We start from the raw sequence: 20124 nt of genomic DNA, 5'->3' as shown, positions 1-20124 counted from the left end.
GAGCCAAAAAAATGTTACCGCATTATAGGAGAAACCGTGTTATATCGAACTTGCTTTGATCCGCTGGAGTGCGCAGCCGCCCCCCACCCGGAGCACTGCGTTACCGCGTTATATCCAAATTTGTGTTATATCGGGTAGCGTTATATCGAAGTAGAGGTGTATTATCCTCATTTGCTGATAAGGAGAACATGCACAGATAAATTAAATAACTTGCTCAAGGCCACACAGCTGGGAATACAAAATAAAGTTTACGTTTTTACACACACACGCTGGGGAGAGAAGAAATAGGTACACCTTCTGGAAGTCTGCTTAAATGCCTCATTTTGTTAACAAAGGTGTGTGTGATTATGCTAAAGAGATGATAATATAAGCTGCAGAAATCACATACCACCACATTTTAGTCAATAACCTCTCTGAAATTGCACATCAATGAATTCTATGCATGTTTATAATACGCTGCAGTACCATAAGACAGCAGTATCTGGAAGCTACATCACAAGGGAATGCTAATGTATTGAAAATATTTTTCTATTTGCTGCAAATTACATAAAATGCACTCTTACCTCTTTGGACATGACTTCTGAAATGTAATAGGTTTCATCTTCTCTTCCTCTTTTTTTCTTCACAGCTATAAGAAAATATCACATAGGCTCAAAATACTAGGTAAGCGACATCAAAAATTAATAAAACTATACTTAAATATAGACAAAAAGCAAAACCTAATGATAGATCAACCTACCAGATTTCTCCTCTTTTTCATCAGTTAGATTCTGACTCTAGAAAGTGAATATTTAAAAGCATTATCAACTTAAATATTTTCTAGTATCTCTTGGATAGATAAGAGAAAGGTATAATCAGCACTGACATGTTTACATAGTTTGTAACTATGTTGGACATCATTTTTGAAAACTGTTACTCCCAAACACTGTAAATAGATTTCTAAAAATAACATCTAGCGATGTTAGAACAAGGTCCAACATAACATGCTCAAAATATACCATCAGGTAGTCTTGAATAAAGTTTGGGCTAAAAACTGTTTTTCAAAAAGTCCTGGCCCACCTTGGAAAATCAAGCCATTCTAGGTACAACTGTTCAAAAAAAGTTTAAGTATGGCTTTGCTTAAGAGGACAGTTGTGTGACATGGACATACATGGAAAAGGCTTTATGACAGTGTGCATACACTCAAGAGTAAAGCCAAAGACTGGAAAAAAAATATTTTTTTCTACTAACTTAACTTTTAACATTTACCAATCAAGGAAAAGTTACAGCCTACTCTGAAACCCATGTTGCTATATCAATTTCAGGGTATTTGTCATGCAGATCCCAGAGAAGCAATTTGTATAAAACCGCCAACACATCTTACCGTTGCCGCTTTTAATAACATTTCTTTCTTTTTTTCTAATTTCTCTTTCCTTTTCTGCTCCTAAAAAAACAAAGTTCTTACTTGTATAGAACAGCTGCAATAAATCTATCCATTATAAAAATACTAATAGACACTGAATACACACAGTGCTATATTAACAATGTAAGATGGGGACTGGTTTTGCTTTTGTAGTCATATTTTAAAATGGTGCCAAGATGAAAGCTGGTAAGTAGCTGAAATTGTTTGGCAGTGGGTAAGTAGAATTATTTTGTACTGCTTTTTGCTGGATACTTAAAATTCTATCAAAAGAAAATCTGCATAGCAGAAATGCTTTATCGCAAAAAAAGTTGAAGCTTGTAAGCTAGTTAAGTGTTTATTTTACATAAAACTAATGGCTTAAATGTTACGCCTTCCCTGTAATCTATTTTTGCATGATCTGTAGCTGCACTTTCAGTTTTACACGTTGCATTGTTCCAAATACAGCAGAAGTGATAATTTAACTGACTACAGTGTCTTTAAAAGGAATTAGTCTTCTGATTACGTTGAAGAAACTAGGATTTCTAAAAGATAAACACTGTTAAAATTCTCACTTTTCAGTCAGGAATTCTTAGAATCCCTCACAGATCTTTTTGGTACATGTAACATGGAGCAATACATAAAAGCAAGGAGTTTTAAAATAGGAACATGTTAAGCAAAATATCCTTTCCGAGTATGCATTTATACAGGTGTAATAACTGCAGATTGTTCTAATCAGATTTTTTTTTTAAAAGACTGAAGACTCCAGTATTTGGGGGAAAAAGCCCGTGTAGTCTATCAAAAATCAATGCTCTCTCTCCCACTGCTGACCACATCTATCCCCTTGAATCCCTTCACTGTCTTCCTCTTTCCTTTTGTACCAAGTTTAAGCTTATTTCTTAACCTTAAATATTCTGTACAACTCTTACTTCACCTCTTGCTCCTTGTTCTACTTTACATCTTTGCTCCATCATCATCCTCTCATGCCTGGTTTCCCACCTTCTTTAATCTTGTCTCTTATTTTGAAATATTTTCTCAATTTGTTGTAAAAAGAGACCTCTCCCTCTTTTCCACATCCCCCAAGACTAATGCCATTAATAAGAATTCTGATGATTTATTGTTATCACGGACCTTAGATACAATAGAAGCTCTTTGGGGGCGGCTTCAGTTTATTTTTAAAATTCTATCAATGTTATGCAAAGGCTGTGACTATACTAGGAACTTAAAAAAAAATCACTTGAGAAGAAGCTATAATATAGATAGGGCTGTAATAGTTTCTGGCATTTTTATCTGGGTTTAACTAATGAGGTGGCAAGGACATCAGACGCTCCCACTGAGGGAAATATTTTTGTAAGATTCCCTAGTGCAGACTAGGATTTACAGTGCTCTATAATAATTAAAAAAAAAATAAAATTCTGTCATTTAAACTTAGAACACATCTACCTCCAGTTGCTGCTGTTCCATTTTGGTCAGCAAGAATTTTGAATATATGTTGCTTTTTTCAAGCAAATGTTGAAGCCTCTTGTAGCGCATTTCACTGGAGTCTCTGTCCCAGGACATGCGAGCCTTGCAAACAAAGAAGGAAAACATATCTTTAGTCATTTCAGCTTTTACTCTTTTGAAATGAATAAAACCATTCTGTACATCTTGAACAAGACAGCTACAATTGTATTACACATATACAGACCTTCCCTCCCAATCGTTACACACTTAGGCTACATCTACACTACACACCACCACCATGCATACATATCATGTATGTGCAGCTACATGACGCAGTGAAAAGCAGGATGCAACCACACTGTGGCGTGTAGCTACACCTCCGTGAAAGGTTCTGGTACAAGGGAGGCAGCAGGGAAGGGCTCTGGCAGCAGAGAGTTGCAATGGTCTTTCCCAGCTGCCTCTCCCTACCAGAGCTTTCCCCATGGAGGGGAAATGCTCCAGCAGTGGGGAGGTGACAGAGCCTTTCCCTCCTGCCAGTGTCCTGACTTTTGGTAGGAGAGGGCTCCAGCAGCAGGGGAAGGCTTTACCTTTCATCTGTGGCAGGGAAAGGCTCCACAGAAGGGAGCAGCCCAACCCTTTCCCTGCTAGGGAAATCTTTTCTTTCAGAGGGGAAAGGCTCCAGCAGCAGGGAAGCAGCAGGACACTACACTGCTAAAACTAGCAATATAGATAGGAAGACAGCTTGGGTGAGTAGAGAGCATGTATGATATATACTTGCATACATACCCACTGCCTTCAGGTGTTTTTTTACTTGCCTAAGCCGTGCCTCACCAGCTATACTGCTATTTATACCCGTGTGAGGTGGGCTGGGTGGGTATGAACACCACACACCACCAAAAGATGTATCCCTAGAGGATTTGGACAGATAACTCCTCTCCCACACAGTTTTCAGTGTGTAATTTCTTAGATTTTAATATGCTTTCAAATACTTTGTCAACATAAGGTTTCTAGCCATATACTCAGTAAACTAAACAGCCTTTAAATGATAACTGCTCTATACTTTCCAAACAAATCTTAACTTACAATGTGGATAGAGCCCAAATTAACTTTACCAAGCAGAGCAAGTCAGTCACACATACGCCTAGAATTAACATCTTTAGTGCCTTGCATAACAGAGAAGCTGTAGTATTTGCATTTGATACAGAGTAAAGTTATAGTAAAAACTCAGCCATGAGATTTGTGAATTACTTTTCTAAACCCAAACAAAAAAGAACTGGAATAAAGCTTAGCACTAAGCAGTCAAAATACTAGACATTTGAAAGGAGGGTGAAATAGCATATCTAAAACCCACGTTCTGCCGGATAGCTCTACAACTACCTTTGAAAAGCTCTCTGGTGGGGGAGGGAAGAAAGGTGTGGGGAATCTTCCAGAACTAAATGAAAGGATGTTAGTAGAATGATGGGGCAATAATCACTGTATGGGAAACAGATTCACTCATTTCCTCTAGACAGTGCACCTGACCACACATTACTTTGTGGAAATGCTGATGTACTCTTTGCCCTGATAGGATGAGCCTTGAAGAGGAACTTGATGGATGGATGGATTTTTTTTTATTTTGTAAGAGCCCACAACAGTCAGGCTATCAAGAAAGAGAGGGTTTGAAGCACAGGAGGGAGAAGCTGTGCCAGGGTGAGGTGACTGATTAAGAGATGTACAGTTTTCTTTTAATTTTATTGATAAACTGAGAATGCCTTTTCTATTTTTAGCTTTAAGCCTAGATGTTATGAAAACCCTGTTTCTGCTATTCTACTATAATTTTCTCTCCACCTTTAATAAATCTTGTTTTTAAACATGATTTGACTGGTCGACTGTTGGCTGGATAAGTTCACACAGACCGCACTAAAAAGATTAGAACCTCTCAGCTTCTAATGAGAGAAAATGAAGAGTAAGGGAGTTTGAGTCTCAATCCCCCATTGAGGGTCTCTTAACAGAGCATGGGCAGAGAGTCCTCCTATCAAGGTGTGTCACAAGAACTCCGGGAAGGCTAATACAAGGGAAGAAGCCTAAAGACCAAGGCCTTGACTACACTACAGAATTTGTCGACACTCAACAAGCTCTATAGTAAAAATTAGAGAGGTAGCCGTGTTCGTCTGTATCCACAAAAACAAACAATGAGGAGTGCGGTGACACCTTAAAGACTAACAGATTTATTTGGGCATAAGCTTTCGTGGGTAAAAAAAACCCACTTCTACCCACGAAAGCTTATGCCCAAATAAATCTGTTAGTCTTTAAGATGCCACCGCACTCCTCGTTTTTATAATAAAAATTGGTATTGTATGTTCACACTCGCTCCCTCTGTCGGCAGAGCGCATCCACAATTGGGGCACTTATCAACAGTTTGAGCAATGCACCTTGAGTACCTATCCCACAGTCCAGCTGGACACCTTCTGCCACGAGGTCTTGTAGGAAGGTGGAGTAGATCATGGTGCATCTTGGAACCGGGTGCAATGTCCCATGACGCATTGTTTTCTGTCCCAGCATTCCATGGGCTTCCAGCTTTCTTTCGCAGCATTTTTCAATGGCCCATGTTTGCAGTTCGCCCCGCCATCTCTGCGTGAAGGGATGGATCCTGAACTGCTCTCCTAAGCTCTGATCACTGTCATGAAGACATTGCGGATGGCAGTGCAGGTAATCACAAAGTTCCTAACTGAAGAAGACTCCCAGTTGCCTGACAAGCAGTCTGATATGGATAGGAGCAACTTTAGATTGCTTTTGGCATTCACGGAACAGCTGCAGACAGTGAACCGTCACTTTTAGGCTCGGGAAACAAGCATTGAATGGTGGGATCGTATCCTCATACAGGTCTCAGATGACAAGCAGGGGCTACAGAACTTTCGGAGGTGGAAAGCCACCTTCCTGGAACTGTGTGCAGAGCTCTCCCCAGCACTGTGGCGCAAGGATACCAGAATGAGAGCTCCCATATTGGTGGAGAAGCACATGGTGATCTCTGTGTAGAAGTTGGCGACCCTAGACTGCTACCTGTTGGTCGCGTATTAATTTGGAGTCGGGAAGTCGACCGACAGGGCTGCGTTAATGCAAGTGGGCAATTAATCACATCCTGCTACGAAGGACCTTGACTCTGGGAAATGTGTGTGAAATAGTGGACAGCTTTGCAGAAATGGGTTTCCTTAACTGTGGAGGGTCAATAGACGGCACACATATTCCAACTTTGGCACCAGACCACCTTGCAACAGAGTACATCAATTGGAAGGGGTACTTCTCCAGGGTGCTGCAAGTGCTTGTAGATCACCGTGGGCATTTCACTGACATCAATGCGGGGTGGTCTGGGAAGATGCATGACGCACACATCTTCAGGAACACCAGCCTGTATAGAAAGCTACAAGCAGGGACTTTCTTTCCAGACCAGAAGATTACAGTGGGGGAAGTTGAAATGCCCATATTGATCCTGGAAGACCCAGTATACCCCTTACAGCCATGGCTCATGAAACCTTAAACAGGAAACCTGGACAGCAGTAAGGAGCGGTTCAACAAGAAGTTGAGTAGGTGCTGGATGACAGTGGAATGTGCCTTTGACAGATTAAAGGCACACTGGTGATGCCTTTATGGCAAGTTAGACCTCAATGAGGATGATAATCCCATGGTCATAGCCGCATGTTGTACGTTGCATAATCTCGTTGAAGCTAAGGGTGAAAGGTTTGCTCACGGGTGGAGTGTGGAAGCAGATCTCTTGGCTGCTGATTTTGAGCAGCCAGATACCAGGGCTATCAGAGGGGTCAATTCAAATCAGGGAGGCTTTGAGACAACACTTTGAAAACAAGAACCAGTAATGTATATCTTTGTGATTACATGTAGTTTTCCTAGGAAGCAATGGTGAAATTTGGGGCCTTACATTCCAGTAAGCAAATGATTAAACTGCCTGTGTATGTATTGGTTGTGCCTGCTATCTGAATTTGTAGGAAACAAATGAAGATGAGTTACCATTCAAAAACTGCTTTTATTGCATACGAAACAACACACACAGACGCTTGGTAGGTAAGGAGGTAACAGGGAAGGGCAGACTTTCAGAGCTGTGTGTAGGTCCAGTTATTTTGAAAGTTGTCCAGAGGGGTGGAGTGAAGGGGAAACTGAGAAGTCCCAGAAAGTGGAAAGGAATGTGTGGGCGGAGTTGAGGGGGGGGCACAGAAAAGAGTTCTGAATGTGCTGCAGGGGAGGGTGGGCATGGATCTGCTCAGTCAGCAGCATTATTAAGGACTTCAGTATCTGTTTGCACTCCTCCATTACTTTAATCGTCCACTCAGTAGCATCCTTAAACTCCTGATTATCTTTTCTGTCTTGCCTTTTGGCTTCCCCTCCACTCCTTGTGTTCCCTTTTCTCTGCATTGGAGAAGTGCAGTACCTCCTGGAACATGTCTTCTTTGCTCCATCTTGGGCACTTTCTTATCTGGCAGAGATGTTTGGACGGTGTGCATGGGGTGTTCCTCAAGGCCACATCTGCCGAAGCACAAGGAACAATGCACAGAAGCATGATTGTTAAATTCACATGCAGCATTGAAACATTTCAGTAAAATACACCTCTGGTAACATAACAATCACTTGTGGACTACAGCCCACTTCTTCGGATGCATATAGAGTGGAACATATATTGAGGAGATATATATACACACACACATACATAGAGCATGAACTGGTGGAAGTTGTCTTACCAACTCTGAGAGGCCAATTAAGTAAGAGAAAAAAACTTTTGAAGTGATAATCAAGATAGCCCAATACAGACAGTTTGATAAGAAGTGTGAGAATACTTACAAGGGGAGATAGATTCAATGTTTGTAATGGCTCAGCCATTCCCAGTCCTTATTCAATCCTGAGTTGATTGTATCTAGTTTGCATATCAATTCCAGCTCAGCAGTCTCTCGTTGGAGTCTGTTTTTGAAGTTTTTCTGTTGTCTCTCTGTATGTGTGTATATATATCTCCTCAATATATGTTCCACTCTATATGCACCCGAACAAGTGGGCTGTAGTCCACGAAAGCTTATGCTCTAATAAATTTGTTAGTCTCTACGGTGCCACAAGTACTCCTGTTCTTTTTGCGGATACAGACTAACACGGCTGCAACTCTGAAACCTGTCACTGACTCTTGGCAAGCACACATCTCGGCAAACACCCAAATCATGGTGAGTGTTGGCTGGGGAAGCACTCTACATGGGGAAAAGAGCATTCTGCAAGGGTTGCATTGCAGCCAAGTAGGGAAAAAATTCTAAAATTTTCCCACAATGAACCCCGCCTGTGGAAAAGTAACAGATCTCACTTCTGAGGGTAAGCAGGGAAGCAAGGGCACATCTACTACACACTTGTGGCTTCAGCCCTGGTCCCTGTGCTGCTTGCCTGTGTGCTGCTTTGGTCCAGGCAAAAGTGATAGACAAATGGCATGGGAAGGTTTCCTACAATGGGGGAAGGAACGAAGCAGCTCTGTCAAGGAACCTTCGGCAAAGGATTGCTGAGTACCTCCAGGAAACTTTCCTGGAGATCTCTCAGAAGGATTCCCATGAGATCTCTGTGTGCATCAATACCCTGTTTTGCTGTACTGATTAGCTGCACAGGGGAACGTCCAGCACACAGAAACACAGCCAGCCTTGTACATTTCTATACCCTGAACCCACCTCTACACTACACAAACCACAGCCACTTACCAGGCGTCTCCTCTTCTGCTTCTTGCTCACCAGAGAGCAAGGCTGCCCGCCCCACTGGGCAACCCCACCAGGAGCTCCACATCATCGTCTAACTCCACCTCTTCATCAGTGACTTTTTCCTCCGGGTTAGGTGCTCTTTCTACCGCCTCCGGGCCCAAAGTATCCACGGGGCTCTTGGTGGTGGGGTCACCACCGAGGATACCGTCCAGCTCCTTGTAGAACCAGCAGGTCTTAGGTGCAGCACCGAAGCGATGGTTTGCCTCCCTCGCCTTATGGTACACCTGCCTCAGATCCTTTATCTTTGCTCTGCACTGCAGCATGTCCCGATCATAGCCCTTTTCACACAAGCCTTGAGAAATCTGCCCATAGGTATCAAAATTCCTACGGCTCAAGTGCAGCTGTGTCTGCACAGCCTCCTCTCCCATATACTGAGCAGCTCCATAGTGGTCCAAGCGGGAGAATGTTTGCTGCAATAACCTGCCATGGTCACCTGAGAAGATGCAATGAAACGTCTCCATGCCGAGCCAACAGGAAATGGAATTTCAAAAATTCCTGGGGCTTCTAAGGGGGAGGGGTTGTTTACCCAGCTGCAGGACAGTGGAGTTCAAACTGCAGACCAGAGCAGTCAGGGTGGGCATTGTGGGACACCTTTCTGAGGCCAATTTAAGTGATTAAATCAAGCGTGGTGTCTACACTGGCACTTTGTCGACAAAAATTTTGCTCCAAAAGCCTTATGTCTTTTGTCGGGATGATTTTATTTTGTCACCAAAGCAGGACATTTCTGCTGCCAAGAGTTGCAGCGCAGTGCGTACGCAGTCGCTGTTTTGTCAACAAAAGCTGCCTTTTAAATGCCATGCAGCATTTAAGACTTTTGACTCACTCCGTTTGTCCAGAATAGGCTCTCATTTTGTCCACCTGAGTCAGTCTCCCTCTGTCCAGCAGGATTTTTCAATCAGGATTCTTATTGCAGTACGTTTTCCCTATTCTTTTCATCAGACTTCGTATTCTCACAGTTTTGCAAAGCAGCATTTTGCCTCCAGCACATATAATAGAAAAGTGGCTCCTCGGTTGAACTGCTGTACAAATTACCTACCGGGGGTGCAAAGTAGTGACAAGAAGAAAAAATGAGGCCTTCTTGAACATGCAGGTTCTAGCAGGACACCATGCTTCTAATGCCCGTCTCCTGCCTGAAAGATACTAGAGCTGGTAGGAGAAGGCATAAAGGATAATAAAGTGTTGCCAATGCTAGAAAGGAATTTTATAGATTCAGAAGAACTGTAGGGGACTGCTAAAAATAAATCAGTCTTATTACATTCTTAGCAATTTTATAATAATGGTTGGGAAGGCACTTTAACTGTAAGTCCTTTTTTCACTGTTATTCTGGATTGAAATCTCATTATTACTCCATAGTAGAAGTTTCTCTTTTCTAACTTGAGAGTCTGAAGAAAATCCATTCAGTTATTTGAGTTATCAGAGCAAGAGATCTCTGTTTTTATAAGTTAAGAAATTTGATTTATACTGAAGCCCTGGTCAGATAAAACAGGTTTGGCATTTTAAATTCAAACTTGTCATATCTGAAATCCTTGTTAATGAATGTGTGTCTGCTAATTTTTGCAAAATGCTTAAGCAATAAAAAAAGTTAATGAGCAAAACTGGCATATGGTTATGTCCTTCACAGACTCATTACCAAGAGGTGTGAACACCTCTACCTCGATAGAACACTGTCCTCGGGAGCCAAAAAAATCTTACCGCGTTATATCAAACTTGCTTTGATCCATCGGAGTGTGCAGCCCCGCCCCCCCGGAGCACTGCTTTACCGCGTTCTATCCGAATTTGGATATATCGGGTCACATTATATCAGGGTAGAGGAGTAAATATATGCATGTTCTCAGAGTTTTTGCACCTAACCTTCACTCTGGTAATTCATCCTTTCTTTGCCTTGAAAGTGGTATCAGAAAGGATGCCAGATGTGTTAGTCCCTGGATGTTTCCAATTTCAAAACTTGCATAAACTGTAAGATACAGTAAAACATTGGTACAGAGTTCTAGTACTCACTAAATTTGAACTGATTGGGCATTATTAAACATAGGAATTTCCATGTAGCTGAACATAAGATCATATTCAAACACGCAATGTGAAAAATAAGGGAGAATTCAATACAGACGATTGTAGTAAGTGAGGAAATACAAGACTATAGTTATAGAGATTTAATTTTTGTTTTAACTTACTTCCTCCAGAAACTCTGCAACATTAAAAACCTCCCTCAGAACACCATCCTTACCACCTCCTTATACACCAACATTCCTCCCAATGACAGCATCACTGCCTGCCTCAAACATCTACAAGACTATGTCTACACTACAGCCTATGTCAGCAAAACTTATATCGCTCAGGGATGTGAATATTCCACCCCCACCTGCAACATAAGTTACATTGACCTAAGTGTTCGTGTGCACAGCACAATATCACATGGCTGATGCCACTCGCAGAGCCTTTTTTTTATGCTGACGGGGAGAGCTCTCTCCCATCCACATAGAGTGTCTTCACTAGATGCGCTGCAGTGGTGCAGCATATTGGTTCAGCTCCACCCCTGCAGCACTGTATGTATAGACATACCCCAAGACAATTGGTAACACTCAGATATCTACCCCAAACACATCACCAAGCTCATCCATTTCATACTCACCCATAACAATTTTATATTCACTTTGTCCAAACCATGGGAACAGCCATGCGTACTAGGATGGCCCCCAGAATGCCAACCTCTTCACTGGCCACCCAGAGGAATAATTTCTGGACAAATGCAGCACAAAACTAATTATATACCTGAAGTACATAAATATTTTTATTCTCTGGACAGACAACTTAAACTCCCTCATAGATTTCTACCACAAATTCAACAACCATCATCGATCCATTTAAACTAGAGCACTGCCACACTAGCATCAACTTCCTGGATACCATGATCAACTTCAGCAATGGAATCCTACAGACAGCTAGCTATATATAAGAAACCCATAGATCGCCACACCTACCTTCACAGATGCAGTAGCCACCCCAAACACATCAAAAAAATCTTGCCTACAGCCAGGCACTCAGATTCCACATAATATGCTCTGACGAGAACATTAGGATATACCCCTTAACGCAGGGGTTCTCAAACTGGGGGTTGTGACCTCTGAGGGGGTTGTGAGGTTATTACATGGGGGGTCACGCGCTGTCAGCCTCCATCCCAAACCCCACTTTGCCTCCAGCCTTTATAATGGTGTTATAAATTAAAAACACTTTTTTATATATTTAAGGAGGGCGGGGTGTCGCACTCAGAGGCTTTCTATGTGAAAGGGGCCACAAGTACAAAAGTTTGAGAACCACTGCCTTAATGCATTCAAAACCACGGTCATCAAACAAGGACACTCCACCAGAGAAGTAGGAATGGGCCACTGATATACCCTCAAGAGAACCTACTTCAATACAGAAATAAAATTCTCTCCAACCGCACACCCCTAGTTGTCACTTACCAGCCCACAATGGAACCCATATGGGGTATCATTAAACAATTACAATCCATACCTGATGAGGACCACATCCTGAAAGAAATCTTTCCTAAACCTCCTCTTGTGGCCTTCAAACAAACCCCAGCCTCTCCAAGCTCATCATCAGAAGCAAGCTCCCTTCAGATCAGGACACATCAACTCAAAGAAGCACCAGACCTGCCAGAACAACAGACAAAACCTGTATACGGATCTCTACTGCTACAATGATCTACCCCCATTCCCCACAACACACCTTTCAAGATCCATAAGTCCTACACATCCATCACAACATACAATGTACTTCATCCAGTGCACTAAATGCCCAAACAACAATGTAGCTGAAACCAGATAATCACTATGCTCTCAAATGAACACTCTAGAAAAATTATAAAAGACAAAAACACCACATCACCTGTGGCAAATGCTTTTCACAAAATGACAACTCCATATCTGACCTCTCAGTCCTCATTCTCAAAGGAAATCTGCACAACACTTCCAAAGTTGAGAGTGGGAGCTTAAATTCATAACTTTGCTAGACATTAAAAATCAGGGACTGAACAGACCAGTGGTTCTCAACCTTTCCAGACAACTGTACCCCTTTTAGGAATCTGATTTGTCTTGAGTACCCCTAGTTTCACCTCATTTAAAAACTACTTGCTTACAAAATCAGACAAAGACACAAGTGTCACAGCACACTAGTACTGAAAAATTGCTTACTTTCTCATTTTTACCATATAATTATAAAATAAATTCATTGGAATACAAGTAATGTACTTACATTTCACTGTGACTCTGTTTTTCACTTGTAAGCCTTGTCTGAAGCCCAAGCCCTGCCGCCCAGGGCTGAAGCATGGAGCCCCAGGCAACTGCTCTGCTTGCCACCTTCTAATGCCAGCCATGCATTTGCAACCCACCTAAACCCATCCTATGACCACTCTCGGGGCTGCAAGCTCCAAATCGAGAAACACTGATCTAGATGAGTTAAGTACCCCTTGGAAGACCTCTACCTACCCCTGGTTGAGAAACACTGGAATAGACACATTGTTGTAATAAGCTATAAATCCAATCTATAACCCATTAATGACCCTGGCACCACCAAGCTGCCTTTTCTTCCCTCCCATCCTTTCAGGATGGAAGGGGTGTTAATGGGCCACTTCACCTTGAATGGCCCCTTGAAATATTCATTAACTACCTATTTTGTATTTAACAGTGACACTCCAGGTAGTTTCCTAAACCTGAAGAACAGCTCTGTTGTAAGCTAGAAAGCTTGTCTCTCTCGCCACAGAAACTGGTCCAAAAAAAAGTATTACTTCACCCATCTTGTCTCTCTCCAAAAAAAAAAAAAAAAAAAAAAAAAAAAAAAAAAATCACATCATTCTGATCATCTTATTTCACCCCCACTTCAAGTGTAACATAATTTTTGTATCAGGGGGTAGCCGTGTTAGTCTGGATCTAGACTAACAGACGTATTGTAGACATTCTCAGAAACTGCTAAATTTAGAGATGAATGCTTACCATAAGTATTAATTCCTAGCTATAGTTATTATTCACCAGAGGCTATAATTACAGGGTGTATAAAATACTAGTTTCTAGCCATAGCAGTTTAAAATACTCAAGCTTAAAAGGACACTGTCAAATTGAAATGTAATCAATTAAAAAAATTATTTTAAAGTAGTTTCGGGTACTAGTCCAGCCAATTTTTGTGGTGCTATAATCATGTTTCCATTTAAAAAAAAAGTTTATTCTCCCCTGCTGCTGTATAAAAAGCGTACACAAAGAACAGAAGATGACTAAAAGGTGAAATGGGTGATTCACAAACTGTTGTGAACTGCCTACCAATTCACTATAAAGCTACTGCCTTTTCCAAATCATTTTTTAAAGTGCAACGTTCAGTACTTCTAGGCCCAAGAAATGCCACAGATAAATAATGGTGACAGCTACATTGGATTTGAAGTTCTAAAGCTTTTATTAAACTTGTGTTATTAGTAACATTTTTTAAACTAACAAATTTATTTAACAAACAAAGTTGTAAACTGACAGTGTCACCTTAAATATCTATTGATAAGGTGAAAAAAAACGTTAATAATGCAGTCCTTTGACCATAACAAAATATTACAAACTCTCTCAGTTTCTGAGAAACTGATTTCACTTGAAGTGCACTCTGATGAACCATTTCCACTCTGGAAAGCATAGCTGTAGATATTACCCACTCCATTACCTTGCCCAACTTTACAAGTACCAACAAATCAGGTCCGAGCATGTAACGAGTCAGTTAAGTGAATGTAACAAATCTGCACCCACAGGCAGAAAGTAATACATAATTTTTGGCTTTGCCGGTGACAGAAATTTTATTAGAAAATATTTTAAAAATAAATGATACAGAAGATTTGAAGCGTCAGTTATTGGTCATTGGGGGTAACATACAGAGTATAGGGGGATGCTGGTATTTTGGGGTTGGGTAGCACACATAATATATACAGACTGCAATGTCCCCAATGGGGGGGGGGGGTAAATGGTGGGCGGCATCAAGATACAGCCGACAAGCGGTGAGGGGCCATCACTCATACAGAAAGTACAGACAGTCATGGGTATAAGTAAGCGGGCTGGGTAATGGAGATGGGGTGACCCTCACGTGGTGCAGTTCAGTTAGGTTCGGTGGGTTCAGGGCTCAGGGGATAAAGCCCAGCAGGGGGGGTTTATAGGTCTCTTCCCCCTTGCGAGTGCACGAGGTCTCCCCGGCTCACTCCCGGTATTGGCGGTGGCTGGTTGATTACACCCTCCAATTTACCTTTTCCAGCATTTCCCTCTCCTTCTCCATCCCTGCTGCCTCTAGCTGCTCCTCCTCTTCCAGCATGGATGGTGTAATCACAGCTGCTTCTGCTTGTTCACCCATCTCTGCCCCCAGGTGCCCTACAATGGCATGAAAACCATAAATAAGCTCAAAGAGCACAAGCCTCCCTGCAGCGTGAGGACAGTAGTAGATGCTCCTTTCTGCACAATGCCACGTTAACAGCAGTAAGCATCACTGGCTCAGCAATCAACTGACATGTGCCATACAGGGCACAAGAGTCTCAGGATTGTTCTCATTGGGAATGAATGGCAATTCTGACCCTGAACATGAGATGTTGGGGTACACTGTCAAGAAGGTTCCACTCTAACCACTGCAATTATCACTATCAATCCCATCCAGATCCTTTGCAGCCATTCCCTTCCCTCAGTGTCCAACCTCCTACACCTGTACCCACACTTCTCAGCCTCACACCTCTGAACTCTTTGCCCCATACACCCACTCCCTCCCTCCTCTCAACACCTCACAGTACCCTCTCAACCCATGTGCCCTCTTTTCCTCCTCCAGCTCCCAGCCCTCCCACTGCAGTCACCCCTTCCCTCCAGCCCCCGGCACTCCCCCTCCTCCCCCCCCCCGCAGTCCTCCCCCATTCCCTCCAGCCCCCGGCACTCCCCCCCCCCCCCCCGCAGTCATCCCCCATTCCCTCCAGCCCCCGGCACTCCCCCCCCCCCGCAGTCATCCCCCATTCCCTCCAGCCCCCGGCACTCCCCCCCCCCCCCCCGCAGTCATCCCCCATTCCCTCCAGCCCCCAGCACTCCCCCTCCCCCCCCGCAGTCCTCCCCCATTCCCTCCAGCCCCCGGCACTCCCCCCCCCCGCAGTCATCCCCCATTCCCTCCAGCCCCCGGCACTCCCCCCCCCCCCCCCGCAGTCATCCCCCATTCCCTCCAGCCCCCGGCACTCCCCCCCCCCCCCCCGCAGTCCTCCCCCATTCCCTCCAGCCCCCGGCACTCCCCCTCCCCCCCCGCAGTCCTCCCCCATTCCCTCCAGCCCCCGGCACTCCCCCTCCCCCCCCGCAGTCCTCCCCCATTCCCTCCAGCCCCCGGCACTCCCCCTCCCCCCCCCGCAGTCCTCCCCCATTCCCTCCAGCCCCCGGCACTCCCCCTCCCCCCCCCGCAGTCCTCCCCCATTCCCTCCAGCCCCCGGCACTCCCCCTCCCCCCCCGCAGTCATCCCCCATTCCCTCCAGCCCCCGGCACTCCCCCCCCCCCCGCAGTCATCCCCCATTCCCTCCAGCCCCCGGCACTCCCCCCCCCGCAGTCATCCCCCATTCCCTCCAGCCCACGGCACTCCCCCCCCCCGCAGTCATCCCCCATTCCCTCCAGCCCCCGGCACTCCCCCTCCCCCCCCGCAGTCATCCCCCATTCCCTCCAGCCCCCGGCACTCCCCCTCCCCCCCCGCAGTCCTCCCCCATTCCCTCCAGCCCCCAGCACTCCCCCCCCCCGCAGTCATCCCCCATTCCCTCCAGCCCCCAGCACTCCCCCCCCCCGCAGTCATCCCCCATTCCCTCCAGCCCCCGGCACTCCCCCCCCCGCAGTCATCCCCCATTCCCTCCAGCCCCCGGCACTCCCCCCCCCCCGCAGTCATCCCCCATTCCCTCCAGCCCCCGGCACTCCCCCCCCCGCAGTCATCCCCCATTCCCTCCAGCCCCCGGCACTCCCCCCCCCGCAGTCATCCCCCATTCCCTCCAGCCCCCGGCACTCCCCCCCCGCAGTCATCCCCCATTCCCTCCAGCCCCCGGCACTCCCCCCCCCCGCAGTCATCCCCCATTCCCTCCAGCCCCCGGCACTCCCCCCCCCGCAGTCATCCCCCATTCCCTCCAGCCCCCGGCACTCCCCCCCCCGCAGTCATCCCCCATTCCCTCCCCCCCACACTCCCCAGTCATCCCTTCCCTCCAGCCCCCGACTCTCCTCCTTCCCCTCCTGCGTCCTCCGAACCCCACAGGCCTGGGAGAGGACCGACGCTCACCGCCGCTGCTCGGGGTGTTGCGGGCCGGCATGGCTGGCTGGCGCGAAAGCTCCCGACACCACTCCGCTCCCCTCACAAACTCCCGCGCCAAACTTCCTACCACGCGCTACAAGTGTCGCGAGACCCACTCAGCCGCCAAAACCGCGCGCTACCAAGCACAGCGAGAAGGGGCGCTCTCGCGATACCGTCCTGGTTCCCCGTAAGTAGCCAAGTCACGCACGATTACCCGCCTGTCTTCGAGCAAGTGATGTTCAACATCCGGGCTCTGAACACGGGAGGGGTATCTCTCCCAGCCCCCCCCCCCCTAACCCGTTCCCCGCCATCACCCCTCACGGCTGGCTAGGCCCAACGTTCCATTAACCCCTTCTGTGCTACACACACCCCGCTGGGGGCACCTCCCCATTAACCCTTTCCATACCACCCCCACCGCCTGCCGGGTCCTCTGCCCCATTAACGTTTTCTGCATCATCACCCTCACTGTCAGCCAGAGCCACTTCCCCATTAACCGCCTCCACACCATCATCCCCACTGCCTCCCAGGTCCTCAGTCCCATTAATTCCCTCCACACCATCATCCCCACTGCCTGCCGGGTGCTCCGTCCCCATTAACCCCTTCCATACCACCCCCACCGCCTGCCAGGTCCTCCGCCCCATTAACCACTTCCACACCACCACCTCCACTGCCTGTCAGGGTCACTGCCCATTAACCTTTTACGCACCACCACCCCTACTGCCAGCCAGAGCCACCGCCCTATTAACCCCTTCTACATCATCATCCCCACTGCCTCCCGGGTCCTCAGTCCCATTAACCCCTTCCACACCTTCATCTGCACTGCTTGCCAGGGCTACCACCCCATTAACCCTTTCCACACCACCACCAACCCCACTCCCTGCTGGGGCCTTGGCCCCAATAACCATTTCCGAGCCATCATTCCTCTCACTGCCCACCAGGGCCTCTGCCCCATTGATCCCTTTAGCACTACCTCCCCACTGCCCGCTAGGACCACTGCCCCATTAATCCATTCTGCGACAACACCCCCCAACTGCCACCTGGGGGCACATCCCCATTATCCCCTTCAACACCACTACGGCCTGCTGGGGCCACCGTAAGAACGGCCATACTGGGTCAGACCAAAGGTCCATCTAGCCCAGCATCCCGTCTTCCGACAGTAGCCAATGCCAGGTGCCCCAGAGGGAATGAATAGGTAATCATCAAATGATCCATCCCCTGTCGCCCATTCCCAGCTTCTGGCAAACAGAGGCTAAGGACACCATCCCTATCCATCCTGTCTAATAGCCATTAATGAACTTGATGAACCATTGATGACCATGAATTTATCTAGTTCTTTTTTCAACCCTGTTATAGTCCTGGTCTTCACAACATCCTCTGGCAAGGAATTCCACAGGTTGACTGTGCATTGTGTGAAAAATACTTCCTTTTGTTTGTTTTAAACCTACCTATTAATTTCATTTGGTGACCCCTAGTTCTTGCATTATGAGAAGGAGTAAATAACACTTCCTTATTTACACCTCTACCCCGATATAACGTGACCCAATATAACACGAATTCTGATATACTGCGGTAAAGCAATGCTCCAGGGTGGCGGGGCTGTGCACTCCGGCGGATCAAAGCAAATTCGATATAACGCGGTTTCACCTATAACGCGGTAAGATTTTTTGGCTCCCGAGGACAGCATTACATCGAGGTAGAGGTGTACTTTCTCCACACCAGTCATGATTTTATAGACCTCAGTCATATCATAGAATCATAGAATATCAGAGTTGGAAGGGACCTCAGGAGGTCATCTAGTCCAACCCCCTGCTCAAAGCACGACCAATCCCCAACTAAATTATCCCAGCCAGAGCTTTGTCAAGCCTGATCTTAAAAACCTCTAAGGAAGGAGATTCCACCACCTCCCTAGGTAACCTATTCCAGTGCTTCACCACCCTCCTAGTGAAAAAGTTTTTCCTAATATCCAACCTAAACCTCCCTCACTGCAACTTGACACCATTATTCCTTGTTCTGTCATCTGCTACCACTGAGAACAGTCTAGATCCATCCTCTTTGGAACCGCCTTTCAGATAGTTGAAAGCAGCTATCAAATCCCCCCTCATTCTTCTCTTCTGCAGACTAAACAATCCCAGTTCCCTCAGTCTCTCCTCATAAGTCATGTGCTCCAGCCCCCTAATCATTTTTGTTGCCCTCCACTGGACTCTTTCCAATTTTTCCACATCCTTCTTGTAGTGTGGGGCCCAAAACTGGAAACACTACTCCAGATGAGGCCTCACCAATGTCGAATAGAAGGGAACGATCACGTTCCTCGATCTGCTGGCAATGCCCCTACTTATACAGCTCAAATCGCCATTGGCAACAAGGGCACACTGTCGACTCATATCCAGCTTCTCGTCCACTGTACCCCTAGGTCCTTTTCTGGTCCCTAGTCTGTAGCAGTGCATGGGATTCTTCCGTCCTAAGTGCAGGACTCTGCTCTTGTCTTTGTTGAACCTCATAAGATTTCTTTTGGCCCAATCCTCTAATATGTCTAGGTCCCTCTGTATCCTATCCCTACACTCCAGCATATCTACCACTCCTCCCAGTTTAGTGTCATCTTCAAACTTGCTGAGGGTGCAGTGCACGCCATCCTCCAGATCATTAATGAAGATATTGAACAAAACCGGCCCCAGGACTGATCCTTGGGGCACTCCGCTTGATACCGGCTGCCAACTAGACATGGAGCCATTGATCCCTACCTGTTGAGCCCGATGATCTAGCCAGCTTTCTATAGTCCATTCCTCCAGACCATACTTCTTTAACTTGCTGGCAAGAATACTGTGGGAGACCATATCAAAAGCTTTGCTAAAGGAATAACACATCCACTGCTTTCCCCTCATCCACAGAGCCAGTTATTTCGTCATAGAAGGCAATTAGGATAGTCAGGCATGATTTGCTCTTGGTGAATCCATGCTGACTGTTTCTGATCACTTTCCTCTCCTCTAAGTGCTTCAGAATTGATTCCTTGAGGACCTGCTCCATGATTTTTCCAGGGACTGAGGTGAGGCTGACTGGCCTGTAGTTCCCCAGATCCTCCTTCTTCCCTCTTATTTAAGATGGACACTATATTAGCCTTTTTCCAGTCATCCAGGACCTCCCCAGGTCGCCATGAGTTTTCAAAGATAATGGCCAATGGCTCTGCAATCACATCTGCCAATTTCTTTAGCACCCTCGGATGCATATCCTACCTTAGTCATC

General features: G+C 46.0%; 1 protein-coding gene across 3 annotated transcripts in view; it reads right to left on the bottom strand.

Annotated features, from left to right (window-relative positions):
• The window catches only part of HELLS (helicase, lymphoid specific), a 43901-nt gene extending 26912 nt beyond the window's left edge, over window positions 1-16989 (bottom strand). The window contains exons 1-6 of one of the 3 annotated variants that reach the window (XM_054035693.1): window positions 16876-16989; window positions 14851-14972; window positions 2822-2944; window positions 1364-1423; window positions 740-776; window positions 564-628 (exon numbers count right to left, since the gene is read on the bottom strand). In XM_054035693.1, the coding sequence (XP_053891668.1) occupies window positions 564-628; window positions 740-776; window positions 1364-1423; window positions 2822-2944; window positions 14851-14972; window positions 16876-16906 (438 nt within the window). In that variant the 5' untranslated portion in view covers window positions 16907-16989. Of the gene's footprint in view, window positions 1-563; window positions 629-739; window positions 777-1363; window positions 1424-2821; window positions 2945-7238; window positions 7334-8529; window positions 10060-14850; window positions 14973-16875 lie in introns of those variants that run through there. The other 2 variants (XM_054035694.1, XM_054035692.1) reach the window with 2 other exon arrangements.
• Between the last annotated feature and the right edge of the window lie 3135 nt (window positions 16990-20124).

The sequence above is a fragment of the Malaclemys terrapin genome, chromosome 7 (genome assembly GCF_027887155.1).
Source record: "Malaclemys terrapin pileata isolate rMalTer1 chromosome 7, rMalTer1.hap1, whole genome shotgun sequence".
Classification (NCBI taxonomy): Eukaryota; Metazoa; Chordata; order Testudines; family Emydidae; genus Malaclemys; species Malaclemys terrapin.
Note: the sequence above shows the minus strand (reverse complement) of the source record. Positions and strands in the feature narration are given on the sequence as shown.